Source organism: Callionymus lyra, chromosome 11 (assembly GCF_982586985.1).
Source record: "Callionymus lyra chromosome 11, fCalLyr1.hap1.1, whole genome shotgun sequence".
Classification (NCBI taxonomy): Eukaryota; Metazoa; Chordata; class Actinopteri; order Syngnathiformes; family Callionymidae; genus Callionymus; species Callionymus lyra.
Window position 1 is genome coordinate 5,562,109 of NC_141828.1, and position 22,372 is coordinate 5,584,480.

At 41.4% G+C, this 22,372-nt stretch overlaps 1 protein-coding gene across 1 annotated transcript; it reads left to right on the plus strand.

Moving 5' to 3' along the window:
• Positions 1-5,000: 5,000 nt before the first annotated feature.
• On the plus strand, positions 5,001-21,219 carry kif11 (kinesin family member 11). Its single transcript, XM_087803387.1, has 27 exons — positions 5,001-5,138; positions 5,259-5,359; positions 6,307-6,436; positions 7,362-7,459; positions 7,586-7,664; positions 7,726-7,911; positions 9,514-9,638; positions 9,719-9,809; positions 9,938-10,083; positions 10,746-10,842; positions 11,172-11,267; positions 11,339-11,427; positions 12,390-12,477; positions 12,544-12,617; positions 12,692-12,806; positions 12,870-12,941; positions 14,132-14,267; positions 14,355-14,527; positions 14,654-14,779; positions 15,953-16,108; positions 17,022-17,161; positions 17,263-17,423; positions 17,529-17,647; positions 19,165-19,387; positions 20,027-20,208; positions 20,711-20,821; positions 20,908-21,219. Exons 2-27 carry the CDS (start codon positions 5,292-5,294, stop codon positions 21,019-21,021), a joined length of 3,195 nt encoding a protein of 1,064 aa, XP_087659513.1. The 5' UTR covers positions 5,001-5,138; positions 5,259-5,291; the 3' UTR covers positions 21,022-21,219.
• Positions 21,220-22,372: the final 1,153 nt, after the last annotated feature.

Genomic DNA, 22,372 nt, shown 5'->3' on the forward strand with positions numbered 1-22,372 from the left:
AAACTTGATTTATTTGCAACTAAACGTCGATTTTAACTCATTTTAAGGTTGAAGACGAACAAAAAGAAACTTAATTTCATGTTTAGGATTTAAATATTTAAAAAACATGTCAATTATTTTCCAGTTATTTACATTTGAAACTCACTTCAAAAGAGAAATGGACCCAGAAATGCAGTTAAAACAGCATCAAACCTGATGTTCTGATGTATTTATGAGATTTTAAAAGTCAAATCTACTGATTTAAAAGATGAATCCAAAGAGCTCGGAGCAGAAGTGATGAACAAAAGCACTCACTGGGTCGACGAGAGAAAGAGTTCCTTCAGCGACGACGTCGACGTCCTCCTCGGGCCGCGCTGGAGGGAAGACCACGGTGGAGCAGAAGAACGAGGGGTTCCTGGTGATCCGGTCGACGTCCAGCGACTCCTGAGGCGAGTCCGTCCTTCTGCCCCAGAAAAAAGAAAAGAGGTGTCGGGCCCGGGTCACCGTCACCCGGGGTCTGAGTGGGAGTGAGAGTGAGAGAGAGAGAGAGAGAGAGAGAAACGATTGTTCTCGCTCACTTCGCTCCAGAGTTGCGAGGCTGACGTCGAAGAAGGTCGAGGAGGGAGAAGTGAAGAGTAGAGTGCGGCCGCGGCGACGGAGGCGAAGAACATCTGACTCACGTTCAATAGGATCAACGTTATTTCTTTGTGATTTTAAATGAAACAAATCTGTCAAAGTTCACACCATTAAAAAGGATATTTTTTTGTTATGTGTGTGTGAATGGTTGTGTGTCTTTTGTGTGTCCTGAGACAGACTGGCGTCCTGTCCAGGGTGTCCCCTGCCTCTCGCCCTATGATACTGGGATGGACTCCAGTCTCCCTGCGACCCCCACAAGGGATAAAACGCCAGAAAATGAATGAATGAATGAATGAATGAATTTTCTTTGCACTTCTTTGAATTTGGGATTTTTTTAAATTGTATTATTTAAATTGGGATGATGATGTAATCCTTCCTCCCTTAGATTAGATTAGATTTCCAGGGTCTATCTCTCATCGCGGAGAAACACTTGAACAGATTCAGTAGAACGATTACATTTTTTCAGAATCAGAATCAGTATCAGTATCAGTATCAGTATCAGTATCAGTATCAGAATCGGTATCGGTATCGGTATCGGTATCGGTATCGGTATCCTAATCGGAATCGGTATCGGTATCGGTATCGGAATCGGTATCGGTATCGGAATCGGAATCGGTATCGGTATCGGTATCGGAATCGGAATCGGAATCGGAAACGGTATCGGTATCGGTATCGGAATCGGAAACAGAAACAGAAACAGAAACAGAAACAGAATCGGTATCGGTATCGGTATCGGTATCGGTATCGGAATCGGAATCGGAATCGGTATCGGAATCGGAATCGGAAACGGAAACGGAATCGGTATCGGAATCGGAAACCGGAAACCGGAAACGGAATCGGTATCGGTATCGGTATCGGAATCGGAATCGGAATCGGAAACTGAATCAGTATCAGTATCAGAATCAGAATCAGAATCAGAATCAGAAACAGAAACAGAATCAGAAGCCGAAACATAATCAGAATTAGATTCAGAAACAGAATCAGAATTAGAATTAGAATCAGAAACAGAAACAGAATCAGAATCAGAATCAGAATAAGAATAAGAATAAGTATCAGTATCAGTATCAGTATCAGTATCAGAATCAGAATCGGAATCGGAATCGGTATCGGTATCGGTATCGGAATCGGAATCGGAATCGGAATCGGAATCGGAAACAGAAACAGAATCAGAATCAGAATCAGTATCAGTATCAGTATCAGTATCAGTTTCAGTATCAGTATCAGTATCAGAATTAGAATCAGAATCAGAATCAGATTCAGAATCAGAAACAGAATCAGAAGCCGAAACATAATCAGAATTAGATTCAGAAACAGAAACAGAAACAGAAACAGAATCAGAATTAGAATCAGAATCAGAATCAGAAACAGAATCAGAATTAGTATCAGTATCAGTATCAGTATCAGAATCAGAATCAGAATCAGAAACAGAAACAGAATCAGAATCAGAATCAGAATCAGAAACAGAATCAGTATCAGTATCAGTATCAGAAACAGAAACAGAATCAGAATCAGAATCAGAATCAGAAACAGAATCAGAAGCGGAAACAGAATCAAAATTAAATTCAGAAACAGAATTAGAAACAGAATTAGAAACAGAATTAGAAACAGAATTAGAAACAGAATTAGAAACAGAATCGGAAACGGAAGCGGAATCGGAAACGGAAGCGGAAACGGAATCGGTATCGGAATCGGAATCGGAACCAGAACCGGAACCGGAACCTGAATCGGAAACAGAAACAGTATTAGAAACAGAAACAGAAACAGAAACATAATCAGAATCAGAATCAGAATCAGAAACAGAATTAGAAACGGAAACGGAATCAGAATCAGAATCAGAATCAGAATCAGAATCAGAATCAGAATCAGGAACAGAAACAGAATCAGTATCAGAAACTTTAAAGTAAAACGGAAAACAGGATAAAAGGTTGAAATAAAAGAACACACTGATAATTCTGATTCTGATAATCCAAGTAAATCTCAGTTTTATATTTGATTTGGGTTCAATTCAAATTAAGTATATTTAAAAGATGTTTCCAAATATTAAGGTATGAATTTCATGTCAGTCTTTGTTCGTTCTAAATCGTGTGTGCACGTGTGTGTGTGTGTGTTTGTGTGTGTGTGTGTGTGTGTGTGCACATGTGTGTGTGTACATGTGTGTGTGTGTGTGTGCACATGTGTGTGTGTGTGTGTGCACATGTGTGTGTGTGTGTGTGTGCACATGTGTGTGTTCAAGGGTCTGAGGAGCTCAAAGGTCCACCTCCCCCGGCCTCCTCAGGGGTCTGAGTGGGTGGACAGTGCGCAGCAGATGGATGGCTGCTCACCACTGGTCACTCTAGAAACCCTGGAACAGACGTGATTCCGTGGAACGCTTGAAAGGCCGTGACGTGAATAAATGACTTCATTCGAGAGAAATATTCATAATCAACGAAGCTGGAGCTGATGCTGAAGTAATGATGACGAGAGAAGGTTCATGTTCTAGTCGGACGATGATCTCTTGAGGTGAACGTTTAGTGTTAGTTAGTTTAGTTTAGTGTCACTCTTTATACGAGGAGATATAATGCAGTGTGAAGGAGGAGGTGTTTATATATATTATTATTATATTATACATTATTTATACAAAACTTGGGCTGAACAAAAGTATTTTAAATATTTTAAAATAAATATTTAAAAGCAATATTTAAATAAATGTAAAACATGTGCTGTCTTAGGGTTGAAATGAGAATATAAGTACTTGAGTACTTTAGTAGTGTGTTCAAATGTACCTCTATTTTAGATATTATTATTATTATTATTATTATTTTATTAGTTGTTATCATTGTTTTCTTGTCATCTTTATTTATTGAATTGTTGTTTTTGTTATTTTTCATATGTGTATGTTTATCTTCATATAATGTATATGTATTTTTTTTTGTAAAATGCTGTCACTACACAAATGTCACCAATGTTGGACGAGTTTAAATTGTTTTCGGGCCACTGGGTCATCTTGACCCAGAGACAACACAAGGGATACCACAAACACATCTGTTTTCAGGCCACCGAGTAATCTTGACCCAGAGACAACACAAGGGATACCTCAAAGACATTTGTTTTCAGGCCTTCGGGTCACCTTCACCCAGAGACAACACAAGGGATACCACAAACACATTTGTTTTCAGGCCACCGAGTCATCTTGACCCAGAGACAACACAAGGGATACAACAAACATATTTGTTTTTGGGCCACTGGGTCATCTTGACCCAGGGACAACACAAGGGATACTACAAACACATTTGTTTTCAGATCCACCAAGTCCTCTTGACCCAGAGACAACACATGGAATACCTCAAACATATTTGTTTTCGGACCTCCAGGTCATCTTGACCCTTAGACAACACAAGGGATACCTCAAACATATTTGTTTTCGGACCTCCAGGTCATCTTGACCCTTAGACAACACAAGGGATACCACAAACATATTTGTTTTCAGGCCACCGGGTAATATAGACCCAAAGACAACATAAGGGATACCTCAAACATATTTGTTTTCGGACCTCCGGGTCATCTTGACCCAAAGGCAACACAAAGGATACCACAAACATATTTGTTTTCGGGCTCTGGGTCATCTTGACCCAAAAACAACACAAGGGATACTTCAAACACATTTTTTTTCAGGCCACCAAGTCATCTTGACCCACAGACAACACAAGGGATACCACAAACATATTTGTTTTCAGGCCACTGGGTCATCTTGACCCAAAGACAATGCAAGGGATACCTCAAACACATTTGTTTTCAGGCCACCGGGTCATCTTGACCCAGAGACAACACAAGGGATACCACAAACATATTTGTTTTCAGGCCACCGGGTAATCATCACCCAAAGACAACACAAGGGATACCACAAACATATTTGTTTTCAGGCCACCGGGTCATCTTGACCCAAAGACAATGCAAGGGATACCACAAACATATTCGTTTTCTGACCTCCGGGTCATCTTGACCCAAAGACAACACAAGGGATACCACAAACATATTCGTTTTCGAGCCACCGGGTCATCTTGACCCTGACATAACACAAGCGTTAAGTTTAATGTTTGAAGTTAATATGTTTAACATTCAAAACACGACGAGCATTAAAAATACTAAATTAATACTGAATTAAAAATCTAAACATTTTGTTTTGAAATTAATTTATTTCGTTGTTAGGAAGAAAAGATGTAAACACGTTCTCTACACACAACGTCGCCCTCTTGCGGCAATAGAATGTCCCTACATCTGTTTTCAGTCGCTGCCTCCTCCTCCCTGTGGGCGTGTCCCGACTGCGCCGACCAATCGGATCGAACGCTTCTCACGTGACGATACTCTGATTGGTCGATTCAAATTTAAAACTTGTGCTTGAAAGCTCGGTGAGGTTCGTTTTAAGCGCCACAGAAACTGTCTCTGGCGAGCAAAAAAAAAAACAGCAACTAAACGAAAGAACAGTTAACATTTGGGAAGAGTTTACAACATCAAGATAACTGTGTCTGGCGTTCAGTCAACTTGTGGTGAGTCGTTTGTTTGGTTTGCTGCGGTGTTGACATCAACACACCGTTAGCTCGTCCATGTTAGCATCCTCGAGCTAACTGGCTTTTTTCCCCTTATTTTGATTTAATGTTTCATTTTAGGCTGTTTTTGAGGCTCTAAACAAGCCTGCGATCATGGCTTCTCACAATGGAAGCAGACGGGAGGAGAAAGGCAGGAACATCCAGGTGGTTGTCAGATGCAGGTACGTCCTTGACTCTGAGTTACAGACGTGGACATGTTGGTTTTTGACACTTACTGTCAAATAAATATGTTAAAGAACATTAGAGTGACGTCAAAGCAGTCTGACGTCACTGTACATCTGTTTTGCAGCTGTAACGCTGCACTGTTGCATCACAGATGTTCAGACCACACTATTGAGTAAAGTATTATTGTTGATCAGTGGATTAAACTTTACATAATGTTCATGTGTCACATCTTAAAACGTACTAAAGGATTCACACGCACTGTTTCAAGTGTCCAGGGTTTTTTGAAAAAGTCTTAAAGACATTTAAGTCATGAAACTATTGTACTGTGTCTTGATGTCTTCAATCAAATTTTCTAAAGTTAAATGTCAACAAATGGTGGATAAATGTATTTTATTTGTTTCAAATATACATGAGAACAATTGATAATTTCAAAGGCAACACAATTCGATTTCAAGGAAATTTTTTCAGTTGACTTAAATGTCGTATTAAAGTTAAATAAACAATTAAATATTGTTGTATTTTGGTTAATTTTCAGTTAGTTATTAAATTTAAAATGATATTTGTCTTGAACTTAAGATGCCTTAAGCTGTGGGAACCCAGATGAACATCTGTTAGTTTGACAAACTGGTTCCTATTCTGTTGCTTATATATATATATATATATATATATATATATATATATATAAATAATCACAGGCTTCACGTCAACTACCAGAAATCTTATTGTATTGCTGACGGACACAAATCTACAGTCCAAATAACGACACAATCACTACGATATAGAACACACGATGACTCTCAATATTCTCCACTCTCTCGGTTTAAACTACCTGTAGTTGGTTTTAATCAAATGGGTTTGTGAGGCATCAGTAACGGGCTCGTACCAGAACACACTTGGATGATATGTCACGCGAGGACGACGTTGAAAACATGTTTCCACTCAGGCCTTTTAACACGATGGAGCGCAAGGCGTCGCACGGCGTCGTGGAATGTGACGTAAACAGAAAAGAGGTGGTGGTGAGAACCGGAGGGATGAACGACAAGGCGTCCAGGAAAACATACTGCTTTGACATGGTGAGTCTAATCTATTATATCTATTTTGTTTTGATCAATAAATATAAATGCTTGTGTACAAAACACACCCTGAAGCCTGACTTAACCTAACAGTGTCTGATTGTTTATAGTCTCAAGTCATTCTCAAATGACTTACTAATAAAAATATAACACTAGGATTTACAAAGAAAATAATCTTAAATAAATGAGGATTATCATTTGACAAAATGGAGATGCTGATATGAAAGTTGTTATTCGTTATATATATACTTTAAATATTCATTTAATGAAGCGCATGGAGTTATTTAATTATGTAAGCTTGTGTAAATGGATGGATACACTTTATTGATCCCTCTGGAGGTCTACTTGAGGAAACTGTTTTTCCAGCTCACAACAACAGAGGCGATTGATAGATTCATGAAACAAGAACAAAGTTCAATAAAAATAGTGCACGATGACACGATCTTAATCTAAGTATAAGGAACATGGATCAAAGATTAACATAGAATATCATCTTTCCACTCCTGCCTCCAAACTCGGAATGAAATAATCTAATAACGCAAAGAATGAATGAGTTCCTGAGTCTATTAGTGTTGCATCATGGGAGGAGCATTCGTGCTCCATCTGCTTCTCTGTTCACTGATAACAGTGTTGAAAGGATGATGTCATCATCATGATGTAGTTTATCCAGTGATCTCTTGTCACCAGTGAGTGTATTAATTAAAATAAATAACTTGTATTACTGTTTTCAAGATGTTATTACCCAGTCATAAGCGGAAACCGACAAATATTCATCCATCCCTAATATAATACAAACTGTTGCCACATGAACATCATCTCCGTCATTAAAGTGTGTACAAGTTGATCAGGAAAATGAACTGTATAAGAGGAAAGGATCATTTCAGTTTTCAAGACTGATCTGACACGTTTCATTGACGTGCTGCAGGTGTTCGGTGCGGCTGCCAAACAGATCGAGGTTTACAGAAGCGTCGTCTGTCCCATCCTGGACGAGGTCATCATGGGCTACAACTGCACTGTGTTCGCGTAAGTTGCAAAGATGTTGATGACGATGGATGATGCTGATTTTCTGGGTACAAATCTGAGTGGAAAACATCGTTTTTTTACCAAATGAATTGCATGTAATCCTAAAGAAACGTGTGTTTCATCCAGATATGGTCAGACGGGAACAGGAAAGACCTTCACGATGGAGGGCGAGCGGAGTCCAGATGGCCAGTTTACTTGGGAGGAGGTTTGTTGTAATATTAAAAAATAAATCTTTCAATTTTTTTACATGATGAATTGTGGTTCAGGACCCGCTGGCCGGTATCATCCCCCGCACGCTGCACCAGATCTTCGAGAAGCTCTCCGAGAACGGCACCGAGTTCTCCGTGAAGGTCTCTCTGCTGGAGATCTACAACGAGGAGCTGTTCGATCTGCTGAGTCCGTCCGAGGACGTCAGCGAGCGCCTGCAGCTGTTTGACGACCCTCGCAACAAGGTGCGAGTCTTTTCGTGTCTGCAGCTCGTCTGCATTTAAAAATAACAAGTTGATCTGGTGCAGATGAAATGATCTGATGTTGCCATTTATTCATTTTTTACAATAACTTTCTAATTATCTTTCATTTTGTTTCCTTTTCTTGTTGCTCCTCTGGAAATAAGTGATGAATTAATTAGAGGAATTCATTTATCTTCATTTTTTATTATTATTTAATGTATATATTAAGTTATTTTAGATCACACAGTGTCTTTGGAGTAGCATATGACGGATAAATCTCAACAACCGTATTTTTCCGCTATAAGGCAAACTTAAAATCCTTTTACCTGTCGTGGTCCTCTAAAAAGTCACCGTCGTGGCCCTCTACAGGGTCACGGTCGTGGTCCTCTGCGGGTCACCTTTGTGGTCTTCTGTGGGTCTATCGTGGTCCTCTGCGGGTCACCGTTGTGGTCCTCTAGAGGGTCACCGTCGTGGTCCTCTGCGGGTCACCGTCGTGGTCCTCTGCGGGTCACCGTCGTGGTCCTCTGCGGGTCACCTTTGTGGTCTTCTGTGGGTCTATCTTGGTCCTCTAAAAAGTCACCGTCGTGGTCCTCTGCGGGTCACCTTTGTGGTCTTCTGTGGGTCTATCGTGGTCCTCTAAAAAGTCACCGTCGTGGTCCTCTGCGGGTCACCATCGTGGTCTTCTGTGGGTCTATCGTGGTCCTCTAAAAAGTCACCGTCGTGGTCCTCTAGAGGGTCACCGTTGTGGTCCTTTGCGGGTCACCTTTGTGGTCTTCTGTGGGTCTATCGTGGTCCTCTAAAAAGTCACCGTCGTGGTCCTCTAGAGGGTCACCGTCGTGGTCCTTTGCGGGTCACCTTTGTGGTCTTCTGTGGGTCTATCGTGGTCCTCTAAAAAGTCACCGTCGTGGTCCTCTAGAGGGTCACCGTCGTGGTCCTCTAGAGGGTCACCGTCGTGGTCCTTTGCGGGTCACCTTTGTGGTCTTCTGTGGGTCTATCGTGGTCCTCTAAAAAGTCACCGTCGTGGTCCTCTGCGGGTCACCTTTGTGGTCTTCTGTGGGTCTATCGTGGTCCTCTGCGGGTCACCGTCGTGTTCCTCTAGAGGGTCGTCGTCGTGGTCCTCTGCGGGTCACCTTTGTGGTCTTCTGTGGGTCTATCGTGGTCCTCTAAAAAGTCACCGTCGTGGTCCTCTGCGGGTCACCTTTGTGGTCTTCTGTGGGTCTATCGTGGTCCTCTAAAAAGTCACCGTCGTGGTCCTCTGCGGGTCACCGTCGTGGTCTTCTGTGGGTCTATCGTGGTCCTCTAAAAAGTCACCGTCGTGGTCCTCTAGAGGGTCACCGTCGTGGTCCTCTGCGAGTCACCATCGTGGTCCTCTAGAGGGTCACCGTCGTGGTCCTCTGCGAGTCACCGTCGTGGTCCTCTAGAGGGTCGTCGTCGTGGTCTTCTGTGGGTCTATCGTGGTCCTCTGCGGGTCACTGTAGCAGTATTCAAAACTGTATCGACACCACAGTCTATCGTCTGCACGCGGAGGAGAGAAATGAGAAAAAGTTATTGATTTTTAAAACTGTTAACCCGTGAAGACGTTGACACGATGTATGTTTCGTCCAGCGAGGCGTGGTGGTCAAGGGACTGGAGGAGATCACGGTTCACAACAAAAATGAAGTGTATCAGATCCTGGAGCGAGGAGCCGCCAAGAGGAAGACGGCCTCCACGCTGATGAACGCCTACTCCAGGTACTCGAGAGAAGACTGTGGGTTCTCACGCTGTTGTGTAGGAACGATATTCAACTTGTTCTGGTCTCGCGTGTCTGCAGTCGTTCGCACTCCGTCTTCTCCGTCACCATCCACATGAAGGAGATGACTCTGGATGGAGAAGAGCTGGTGAAGATCGGAAAACTCAACCTGGTAAATTGAGCCGAGAGTCGACTCTCGTCTGGTTTCACTCCTGGTGTGTTTACAACACGAGGAGCAGGATCCAGATCGTCTTCGGTGTTCTTCAGTGTGAGTGACGGGTGGACATGTCGCCTCCACAGGTGGATCTTGCCGGCAGCGAGAACATCGGCCGGTCGGGAGCCGTGGACAAACGAGCCCGTGAGGCCGGAAACATCAACCAATCTCTGCTGACGCTGGGCCGAGTCATCACGGCGCTCGTGGAGAAGAGACCTCACGTGCCGTACAGGTAGAAACGCACACCTGTGGAACTGAACCTTCTGATGTGGAGACCTGAGCCGGGTCCAGTTGAAACTGTACATTCTGTAATGATCTAGTCCATGTCTTAATGGTCCTGAAAAGAACTGTGTTTTTTCTGCTATTCCTTTTTTCAATGATGCTCCAATATACATAGAAGATGTAGCAGGAATATAACTGTAGAATTTGCTTCTTTAGAAACATTTTTGCATTAAATTAAAATATTAACATTAGAAAATGATCTCAAGCTCCGCCCACTGAAAACACTTTGCCGTGACTCTGCTGTGATTGGTCAAATGTCAAGTTTTGTCACCGCGCGTCATCAATCCCGGAAGTCTCCACCTCCAAGGGACTCGTTGTGTAAACAAAGCAGGGCGCGATTACAGCTGGCTGGAGGAGTGAAGCCATTGTTGCGTCATAATGGACTCTCGTAACCTCTCGTTCGCCCAGATTTCAGAGCAACTTTATAAAGTAATTTTTAAGTTCAGAACATGGTCATGATGAGGAACTTACTGCGTCTTGAAGAGTAAGACTTAATTTAATCAAAGTCTTAACATCTTACTTTTCTTGTCCTCACATTTATATAGCTATATATTGATAGATGTATTCGATTTTTCTCTCTGATAACTAGAGATTCAATTTTCTCTCTCGCAGGGAGTCGAAGTTGACCAGGATCCTGCAGGACTCGCTGGGAGGACGAACCAAGACGTCGATCATTGCCACCGTGTCTCCTTCGTCGAGCAACCTGGAGGTAAGAGTCTGAGACACGACTTCACCTCTAACATACCTGCAGTATATGACACTTATTTTTATATCGTTTGTTTGGTCCTGAAAATCCCCAAATGACCAAAAATGCTTTTACATCATGAACGTAAATGAACATATTGTTCTTTTTAATAATATTTTTTCCCGCTTTTATTGTGTTTTTATTTATATATATTTGTATATATGAAAAACATCCGTTAACTGCCACCTAAATCCCTTGCTAATATGATATGACTTTGATTCCTGTAAAAGAAAAAACGTTTTATTCTTTTCTTAAACACGATCCTGACCCGAGGTTTTGCTCTGACCCCGCAGGAGACTCTCAGTACTCTGGAGTACGCCAGCCGTGCCAAAAACATCATGAACAAACCTGAGGTGAACCAGAAGCTCACCAAGAGGACCCTCATCAAGGTTCGTGCGGCGACAGTCGAGCCCTCGTTTTCTTTCTTCTCTGACGTTTAGAAATGCCTGGATGTGTTCAGGAGTACACTGAGGAAATCGAGCGTCTGAAGCGCGACCTCACAGCTGCTCGCGAGAAGAACGGCGTCTACCTGTCGTCGGATAATTACGAGTGAGTGAAGTGAATCCACACGACTTCTGATGATCCTTTAGTCGGGAAAAAAAATCTGGAAACTAGAGTCGTTACGATACAAAAATTCCACGAGACGATACCAACACCAGTATTTCTTTTGTTTGATACTTCAATACCAAGGTTAAAATAAAAAAAGTAAGTTAAGTTTACAGCTTTAATAAATTAATGTTCAGCTCAACAAAAAAATGGCAGCATTTCTTTCATTTATTTAAAATGTTGCTTGGTCAGGACATTTATTTTTGTCTTTTAAAATCAGTGCTATGAGGTTTATCAAACTGTTTTGCAGACTAAAAAGTCTTGTTTTGTGTTTAAAAATGTAAATATTTTGGAAAAACTGAATTTGGTTGATTGTCTTAAATTAAATTTCCAATGGTGTTCAAAATGTTTTTAAAAGTCCTAAAGTGCAACAAATGTGTAGATTTAAGTGCGTCTTATATTGAATTTGGACTCTATTATCAGTTGTACAAAACTCTCTTTTCATTGAAATATTGACATTAGAAAATGATCTTAAGCTCCGCCCACTGATGTTGTTCTGGAGATTAAATCTTGTTGACCATAACCACACCCACTCTGCTGTGATTGGTCAAATATGGTGGTTTTTCACAGCGCGTCATCAATCCCGGAAGTCTCCACCTCCAAGGGACTCGTTGTATAAACAAAGCAGGGGGGTGATTACAGCTGGAGGAGGAGTGAAGCCTTTATTACGTCATAATGGACTCTCGTAACCTCTCGTTCGCCCAGATTTCAGAGCAACTTTATAAAGTAATAAAGTGTAAAACATGGTCATGATGAGGAACTTACTGCGTCTTGAAGAACATTCACTACATGTCAGGAGAGTCGAGTTTTGACGTTAATCATCCCTTAAGTTGTACCAGTTTAGAGATTCCTCGGTGCTGCTCTTTGTGTAAAACTTGTTGATGACCTCCTACCTCTGTGACCAGGCACATGATGAGTCAGATCACCGCTCAAGATTGTCACATCACAGAGTACACCGACCGCATCACTGCCATGGAGGAGGAGCTCAAGAAGGTTGGATACAGACGTGTTCATCAGCAGCACGAGTCTGGAAAGTGACGCCTTTTTTATCGTCTCTAGGTGAACGAGCTCTTCGTGGACAGTAAGGAGAAGCTGCAGCGCTGCTCAGAAGAGTTGGACGAGAAGCAGCAAAGGTGACGTTTGTAAACGGAGAGCGTCGTCGAGGTCGCCGACATCTGCAGGTTTAATTTGACTGTTTTCGTTCTAGTCTGATAAAAACCACCGAGACGCTCCACGTGACGAAAGAGAAGCTGAGTGAGGAAGAGTTCATCAGCTCAGAGTTCAACTCTGCCCAAGAAAACCTTTACAACATCAGTCAGCAGGTGAAGCCATCTCCAGGCTCCACCACCATCACGTTTCTAGAACCTTCTTGTTTGTTCTCTTAGCTGCTGAGCACAGTGGACGCCAGCACCAGCGACGTGTCTGGACTCCACGGGAAGCTGGACAGAAAGAAAAAGGTGAAGATGATTTTATATAAATGCATCAACAACACTTGCTGCTCCTTCTACGACCTCTTCTGTACATGAAATGATGTCACATTAACATTAAGGTGTATTTATTGGCAATAAAATAAGAATCACGATACGATGTATTGTGATCCTGCAGATACGAATATACTTTAGATTTGTGGTATTGTCCAGTATTTGAGTCTGGTGTTGTGATAGTGTAGTAACAAGTGTGTATATATATGTGTAGTATTGTCCAGTACTTGACTCTGGTGTTGTGATAGTGTAGTAACGAGTATATATATGTGTAGTATTGTCCAGTACTTGACTCTGGTGTTGCGATAGTGTAGTAACGAGTATATATATGTGTAGTATTGTCCAGTACTTGACTCTGGTGTTGTGATAGTGTAGTAACAAGGATTATATGTGTAGTATTGTCCAGTACTTGACTCTGGTGTTGCGATAGTGTAGTAACGAGTATATATATGTGTAGTATTGTCCAGAACTTGACTCTGGTGTTGTGATAGTGTAGTAACAAGTGTGTATATATATGTGTAGTATTGTCCAGTACTTGACTCTGGTGTTGTGATAGTGTAGTAACAAGGATATATGTGTAGTATTGTCCAGTACTTGACTCTGGTGTTGTGATAGTGTAGTAACAAGTATATATGTGTAGTATTGTCCAGTACTTGACTCTGGTGTTGTGATAGTGTAGTACCAAGGATATATGTGTAGTATTGTCCAGTACTTGACTCTGGTGTTGTGATAGTGTAGTAACAAGTATATATGTGTAGTATTGTCCAGTACTTGACTCTGGTGTTGTAGTATTTACAGGCCACAAGGCTCTTGACAAAGTAGTAACTGCTTTCATTTGTTTTCAAACCAAAATATGTCCAAACATCAGCTTTAAAAGCTGCTGGAGTCACTGTATCCTCTCGTCCTCAGTCATCTCTAAACTCCCGCTAGGATTTAAAGTTCATTCAGCTGCAAGGGATGTAATGACTGCTGCCATCTAGCGTCCGGAAGATTAATGGCAACTGAAAAATGACAATATTTGCATGTAAATTAGAAAAAAAGAATTATTACTATATATATTATAATATGAGTAATATCATTATTATTGTATATTACTAATTTAAAAGTGCTGCTCCCTCCAGGCCTTGAGCACACTTGTGTGTAACTGATACTCTTGTTGATTCCAGGTGGAGCAACACAACGAGCAGATGCAGCAGAGTTTTGCCGAGAGGATGGAGGGAGCTCTGGGCAGCATCCAGCACAGCCTGCAGGTCCAGGGCCACAAATACAACCACATGATCAACAGCTACTCGCAGACCGTCGGTACGAACCTTCTCTTCTGGCCGCTTTTCACCACAAAAGTGAATTCCGTTCCTCAGTCGTGTGGTTAATCCAAGCGATCTCCTGCAGAGGATCTCCTGGGTCTGAACGAGGCGGCGCTGACGGGAGCGCTGACCACGGTGGGCGCTCTGGTCGGGGGCTTCAAGGAGGTGGTGGCGAAGGGCGTGGCCAGCTGTCAGGAGAAGTTGACGCAGCAGCAGGATCTTTGTCTGAAGGACAAACGGAGAGTTCTCGACCTTCTGGTGAGAGAAGTTATCGTTAGAATCTCAACGGTAGAAACCTGAGACAGCATGACATGATGGTTTCAAACTATTCGGAATAAGGTTGTATTCAAGGTCCAGGAAACTCAAACTTGTCGTTTTCTTCAGGACGAGCATCAGCAGGACATGGAGGAGGTTCTGGTGGTCAGCACTCTGAAGGGTCTTCCTGTCATTCAGGAGCTCAGTGCCACGCTGAAGACCACAACTGAAGCTCAACAGGTTCTGGCCGATAAGGTCTGTGAACGACGCTACTTTTGATCCTCTCGGCTCTAGTCGTCTGTTGTACTGCAGTTCAGACCAAATGACTTCTGTGACTCCGAGTCGGTTCTGGAAAACATGATAAGATAAATGGTCAGTTTCAAAGGGGCCGAGACGGTGCAGGTTTTGGATCCGACCAGTCAAGCACATGTAGTCGAACTGATTCTGTGTCTGAAAATTTGTTGATTTCCAGTCACTCATGTAGTTAACGTGTGTGCGTGTGCGAGCGCCATCTTGGTTCAGTGTCATCAGAGGCGCATTAACAACTACAGGGAAGGAGGAACTTCTCAATCTTAAAATACAATTATTCACTGAATTCTGGACCGATTTTCAAACGGTTTGGTCCGTATTTGTTTCATCTATCAAATTCATTTCGTTTTTTTATAATACTATAAATATATATAATAATTTCGGTCTATCTGGTCTGAGGTTAGAAAATCAAACCCTGTGAAAAAAGACAAATGGGTGATTTATGATCACTTTTATAATGTAAACACATCGTTCCTCTATAGACGTAATGCACTGTAGGAGCGAGTGACTCTGTACCAAAATGGCCGCCCTGTATACACACCGCTCTAATGCGCGACAGCAGTCGATTCGGTGTCTATGTATATATATATATATGTATATATGTGTATATATATATATATATGTCTATGTATATATGTATATATATATATATATATGTCTATGTATATATATATATATATATATATATATATATATATATATATGTTACACACCGCTATATATATATATATATATATACATAGACACCGAATCGACTGCTGTCGCGCATTAGAGCGGTGTGTAGACAGGGCGGCCATTTTGGCCATTATATATATTATACACACACGCATATATATATATATATATATGTATGTATATATGTGTGTGTGTCTATATGTGTGTGTCTATGTTCTGGACGGGTTTGTGACCCCTGCTCTAGAGAGTAGAAAGATAACAATGGCGTTCACTTTTTTCAATGTTTAAAAAAAAAAAGGATGTTCAATTTTTTTTAAAACAGTTTTTTCACAAAATACCTAAAAAGCTCTTGATGGTCACAAGTGAAACTTGTAATGGGGGAAATAAAAGTGTTGAAGAAACGTATTTCCATCTGACAGAAAAATAACTAATGAATGTCTTCAGGTGGAGGCGATGAAGGAGATGGGTTCTTTCTACGTGGATTTGGTCCAGGACTTGGCCCGGTTACGAGAGGAGACTGTGCAACATCTGAAGTCGGTCCAGGTGGCTCAGGACCGGCTGAACGACGACATGAGAGCAGCACAGGAGCGCCACAGACGGGTAAGATCCGGATTCAAATGATCTTGATGCACTATATTGGAAATATGTGCGATATTCGATATTAATGCAATATTTATTTATTTTCACCATAAAAATGCAGCCGCGCAGTTTGGCGGGACTTGCATAAGTTTCCCGCCAAACTGAGCGACATCAGAGAGGAGCCGCCGGCGCGTCGAGATATCACCAAATCAATAATAAATCCACCTCCTTGTACACGCACACATAACGGTTTATAAATGAAGCAATGAAACAACTTAGCTTGTTAGCATACGGTGAAGACGGACAGGTTTGTTTGGAAGTTCACGATCTTATAAGAAAACAACTGAGACGAGATGAAAAGTTCTTACAATATGTTGCTTTAACAAAGGAGGTTGAAAGAGACGAGTGACTGGATCACTAGTGTTTGACTAGATCACAAGTTAGTATTACTTCCGTGTATATACTGAGCCAAGACGCGTCGTCATAGCAACCAAGCCTATCAAGCTGCGCCGCACAGTTCACAGACGGACGGAGACGTAAACGACAACGAGACATAGAAGTACAAATCGACAACTTTAGAGAACTTGACACTGATTGGTCGAAGTGCGGATTTAAAAATGCTTGATTTATACAATAAAAATGATCAATTATGTTTTCGATATGCAAATTGCACGTAACGATATTTTTCCGATATATCGTGCAGCCTTACGACACGTAATGAGCCCATAAACATCTTTACTATTATGTAATTACTTTTTCAAACCTAAATTCATCAAGTTATTGGTTTTTACCCATTTTAATTTATTTGGTTTTGTGGCCCTTATATTTCTTAACCCAAACTTTTAACTGACTAATTGACCAAATTAATTGATAAAAAACATTAAAAATACACTTTCTAAGTTCCTTTTTAATTGATTTTTTTTTTTTTCTTCAGGCGACCAAACAGACGATCCAGAGTCTGCAGGAGCAGCTGAACCGGCTCAGCGCAGAGACCGACAAAGAGTACGAGGAGCTTCACTCCGCCTCGGAGTCTTGTGGTAAATCCCTGCTGAGTCTGCAGGATCGCTTCAGCAGGTGAGTCGGAACACGACCGTCTTAAAAACACCTTCTTCTGCAGGATGTTGTGTGAGAAGCCTTAGAAAGTTCGGTGGTTTCACTTTGTTTCTGTGGTCCAGCGGCTGCAGCTCGGTGGAGCATCAGGCGTCCTCGCAGGCCGGCGTCCTCGCCTCCACCTCCTGCTCGCTGGCGTCCGCCCTGCGCCTCGGCCTCGACGAGAACCAGCAGACTCTGGGCGAGCTGTCGGGGTACTGCTCCGGCTTACACAAGTCCGTCTCCGGTACGACTCCTTCCTCCGGCTCGGGAAAAGCTTTTGACAGTTTCCTCAGATTGTGTTGAGATAGAATTGTACACATTGTTCAGCCAGTTTTCTGTGCGCCCTCAGGTCTGGTGGACCGAGACCTGGAACGCAGCGGCAGGATGAAGCAACGAGCCGAGGATGAAGCACGAGATCGACTCGCTCAGTTGAGCCAGATCTCAACGGAGGCGCAGACACTGGAGCAGGTACACACTCGTGCTCGGGGCGTTAAATACATTGATTAGCAGTGACGAGCGGTTTTGGGGAACATTTTTAATTTTAATTATTATATTAATTGTTAATTAAGTAAAGATATGCAGTTGTTTGTTTTTTGTCACATTATACTATATATTAGTTTTACCAACAAATCATTTGATAGAATAAAAGTTTGACATATTATTGTAATAATAGTAAAGACATTTTTTTAATGAAATGAGATTCATCGATTGACTCATTCATGTTACATATAAATGCATAAATAAAACTTTTGTTCTGTAAACATAAAAACCTCAAAGCACTGAACGACACACCTGGACCGGACAATATAACGAATGTATAATAATATTTTAGGGCTGAACGATTATTGGAAAAATATATAATTCTATTATTTTCCGAAATATTGCGATTATTTAAGCGATTATTTTTTCAATGTCCTTTATTATGCTTTTTTTTTCTTTTTTTTAAAATAATAATCAATTAATTCAAATATATTTCTCTTTGATTCTCAAGATAAAGTTATTAAGTCATTTTTATGATCAAGGCAAATTAAGCAAACCTTGAAATAAAGGTTTATTTACTTACTTTAATTACACTTGTAAACAAACGCATTCACTGCAAATACTAAAAACTAGTGTAAAAACTTGCTAAACGTGTAAACATTTATAATTATGAGTCAATAATAAATCATACAAACTTCTGAGTAAAGAAAAGTGAAAACACACGTCAGTCGTTCTTCTTTTTCTTGCTGCATATTTGTTTCTCGTGTGTTTAAGTTTTTAACTTTTCTTTTACTCTCAATAATATATGATCATTTACACAATTTAAATTGTGTGATTGCATAACTTTGAGCGCACACACACACACACACACACACACACGACAGACGCACGTCTGGATTCAAATGTAACGATGTCAGGATGTAAAGTTGTTAAACACTGTCGTTAGTTTCTTATGCTGCTCTTTAGCTTCTCTAGACGTCACTGATCAACTTGTTCAAGCGTCATTTTGACGGCTTGAAAAATGAAATGAACATTAAATAAAAATCGCAACCTCTGCGAAATAATAATTGCATTTTTCAATATCGCGATTCATCGTTCAGCCCTAGAATATATTACATAAATATCCGTTACTTCCAACTTCAATTGTTGCAGTTAAAAAAAAAAAAGTGCAAAAAGCAAGAACACAGTATTTTCCACACAATGTTGGATTAAAAAGTGCAAAAATAAAAGGTATATAAATGTAATGGCACCAAAGTATAAACCATTCTATTACGTCACTGTTTGATCAAAAAGCGGTTCGGACCTGGTTTCACGTTGAATCCATGTTGAATCCATGTTGAATCCATGTTGAATCCATGTTGAATCCATGTTGAATCCATGTTGAATCCATGTTGAATCCATGTTGAATCCATGTTGAATCCATGTTGAATCCATGTTGAATCCATGTTGAATCCATGTTGAATCCATGTTGAATCCATGTTGAATCCATGTTGAATCTTGTCCAGAGCGTTCAGACGAGCTGCAGCGAGCAGCGCCGGTCGGTGGAGGAGGCTCTGAGCGTCCAGACGGGACACATGACGGACTCTCTGGTCGCCGCTCAGAACCAGACGCGTGAGCACCGGAGCGAGCTCGACGCTCAGCTGCTGGAGATCGGCGCTCGGGTGCAGGAGAGTCAGACGCTGGTGCGAGGCTTCCTGCAGGAGGAGCTGCAGCAGGACGTCCCGACGGGTAAGACTCGGCTCTCAAAGTTCCCCCTCTCGAGCTGACGTGGTTTGACTTTGATTAACGATCAGTTCTCGCGCGTACAAGGTCGTCGGGTCATTAAACGTCCTCCGAGCATCAGCCTAGAGACGGTTCACGTGAAGTATTGACATTAGAAAATGATCTGAAGCTCCGCCCACTGAAAACACTGTTTTTCTGGAGATTAAATCTTGTTGACCATAACCACACCCACTCGGCTGTGATTGGTCAAGCATGGAGGTATGTCATTGCGCATCATCAATCCCTCAAGCCTCCACCTTCATAGGACTTGTTGTATAAACAAAGCGGGGCGTGATTACAGCTGGAGGAGTGAAGCCATTATTACGTCATAATGGACTCTTGTAACCTCTCGTTCGCCCAGATTTCAGAGCAACTTTATGAAGTAATAAGTTTAAACCATGGTCATGATGAGGAACTTACTGCGTCTTGAAGAGAAGAACATTTATTACATGACAGGAGAGTTGAGTTTAGACGTTAACTTCACTCGTTCACCAAGATTTGCGGACAACTTTGTGATACTGAAGTACCTTTTAGCAACTACAGCATTTCTACAAACATTTGGACAATAGTTCTTCAGAGCCTCAAATGTTTCTTTGCCACCTTCAGGTTCAACTCCCCAGCGGAGGGAGTTTTCGTATCCCAGAGCAGTGTCCAAGTCCCAGAGTCGCTGCGAGCTGCTGGAGAGTTTACGGAGGAAACAAGAGGAGACGCGAGTGGCCCTGGAGGAGGAGGACGAGGAGGACGAGGACCAGCTGCAGGAGGATCAAGAGATCAGCCAGGTCGACCATGTGAGTTTCAAACGTATACATCTGAATTTCAAAAATTGATCCTGAAAGAAACTGGCAGCCAGTGAAGAGTTTGAAGGAGAAATGTGAGTTCTTCTACTAGAGCGGCTCAGAATTCTGGCTGCAGAGTTTTGTATGAACTGCAGGCGAGAAGATCCTTCTTGTTTAGACACTAAATAAACTGTTACAATAGTCTAAACGACACAAACATGTGCATTACAATCTGTGAACGTGTGCGTTTGCTCAAACGCATAAAACCAACTTATGTAAGGAAACAGAAAAGATTTGGTAAACCAGTTGGAAAACTATCCAATCAGGGTATATTATTAAACGAAAGACAATTTGTTTCCAATTTCCTTTTTTTTTCCCCAACTGTCCAAGAATGCTTGAAACATTGTCACGTTCATGAATGTCTCTAGAACGTGTTTGAGAGATTATACATAAAGAAACACAGCATTTATACTCTGAATCTGAAGGTTTTTTAAAAAGTCTCTTCCGTCCTCAGGACTCCCTGGAAGATGATCTTAGCACATGCAACTCGAGTGTCGCAACCGAGTCGTCCTTCGTAGACGAGAACCTGGTCTTCAACGAGAGCAAGAGGGTTCCCTTCTTCAAGGTGAGCCTTCGCTGTCCTTCAGATACGTTTGATTGACGGGCGAGGTCATCAGTGTTCTGATTGAATGATGTCATTGATGTTTGCAGAAGAAGAAAGGAGGCAAGAAGGAGCTCAAGATCTCCAGTCGCTCCAAAGCCGCAGACGCTGAATCTTCGTTGACGCCGAACAAGTCCAAACTCCCTCTTCGCAGCCAGAACTAGTTTTTTTCATTTTATTTTCAAAACACACTGTTGTAGATGTTCGTCTGATATTAATCCCAGTCGTCTTGTATGTCTACAGTTCTTCTTTTAAAGACGGTCACTCGTTTTGATATTTTATTCTAATAATAAATGAAATGCTAACGTTGCAAGATGAAAATAACTGTAAGTGTTTAAGTGGTTTAAAGTTTCTTTACACAACGCTTTGGAGAAGTGACTCTCGGTTCATGAGATCTAAGGTAAAATGTCTGGGATCGATCTGTGTTTTTTTGTTTTTACTGCCAAGCCCTGAACTCTACTGACCGATGATGTCATCAGGGCAATTGGTGAATTAAACGATAAGTTGTTCTGATATTACTAATAGTTTAACCATGTCAAGTCTCAAGGCTGAAGACTTTTTATTTGAAAGCCTGAGGGCGTTCGATCTGAGGGAGGTTTTGGTCTGAAATCGACGCCTCACTCTTGAGACCTGATGATGTCACACATGTGTCATTTCTACTGTAGTCTTAACCTTTACTGTTTTTGTGAACAACTTACAAGGGATTCGGTTCTCGGGTTTCGTTCAGACGTCGATTCGGGTTCACTTGACTGAAGGAAGGTGCGCAGAGTTACGCGTCACTTCAGGAAAGCTACGAGTGGTGATCGAGGTTCAATACTTTGATCGCGCTCGGCTCGTTTTTTTTTTTATTCCTGTTGTGATTCAGAACAGATTCAAGCATTTGTCAACCTAAAAAAAAGTCGACTTCAATTACACTTGTGTGCGTTGTGTTTTATGGGTATAAATATGTAGTTACATATTTGAAGTACAGGTACATATCTCATGCTACGAGTGTGTGGAATATATGCACCTATTTCAGCAGTGATCGAGGTGCAAAACTAATCTGACTCGCCTGCAGATTCAAGAGGTCGTGTTTAGTAAGTTGTACTTAAGAAAATATAGTCAACTTTTATTTTTTTTTACGACTACAAGTCTTCAATTACGCATGCGTGCCTTCTGGATCACGAGTATGAATGTGTAGTTACGTCAATGCAAGTTAATAGTACGAGTACACAACTCATGATACGGGTATGTGGGACTAATGCACCCGTTCATGACTTCATACACTGGTACCATCTGGTGGTCTTGGTATAACAACAGCCATCGTTCTACACATGAAATAATGTTGTGGACTCGATAATACAAATGAATGAGTACAACTATACTGCAATTACCGTACGCAGACATGAGCTGACACACAATCTGTATGAAAAAGAACACAACTCTGCAATATGACAGTTATTCCTAAAAAACATACAGATAAATTGAAACAACTTTTATAAATAATGAACAAACGATCATAAACACCTAATAGAA

Excerpts from the sequence above, each read along its gene's own strand:
- kif11 (XM_087803387.1), top strand. The coding sequence starts at position 5,292 with ATGGCTTCTCACAATGGAAGCAGACGGGAGGAGAAAGGCAGGAACATC. Across the intron at positions 7,912-9,513 it reads TTGACGACCCTCGCAACAAG|CGAGGCGTGGTGGTCAAGGG; the intron begins GTGCGAGTCTTT and ends TGTTTCGTCCAG. Across the intron at positions 11,428-12,389 it reads CTGTCGTCGGATAATTACGA|GCACATGATGAGTCAGATCA; the intron begins GTGAGTGAAGTG and ends CTCTGTGACCAG.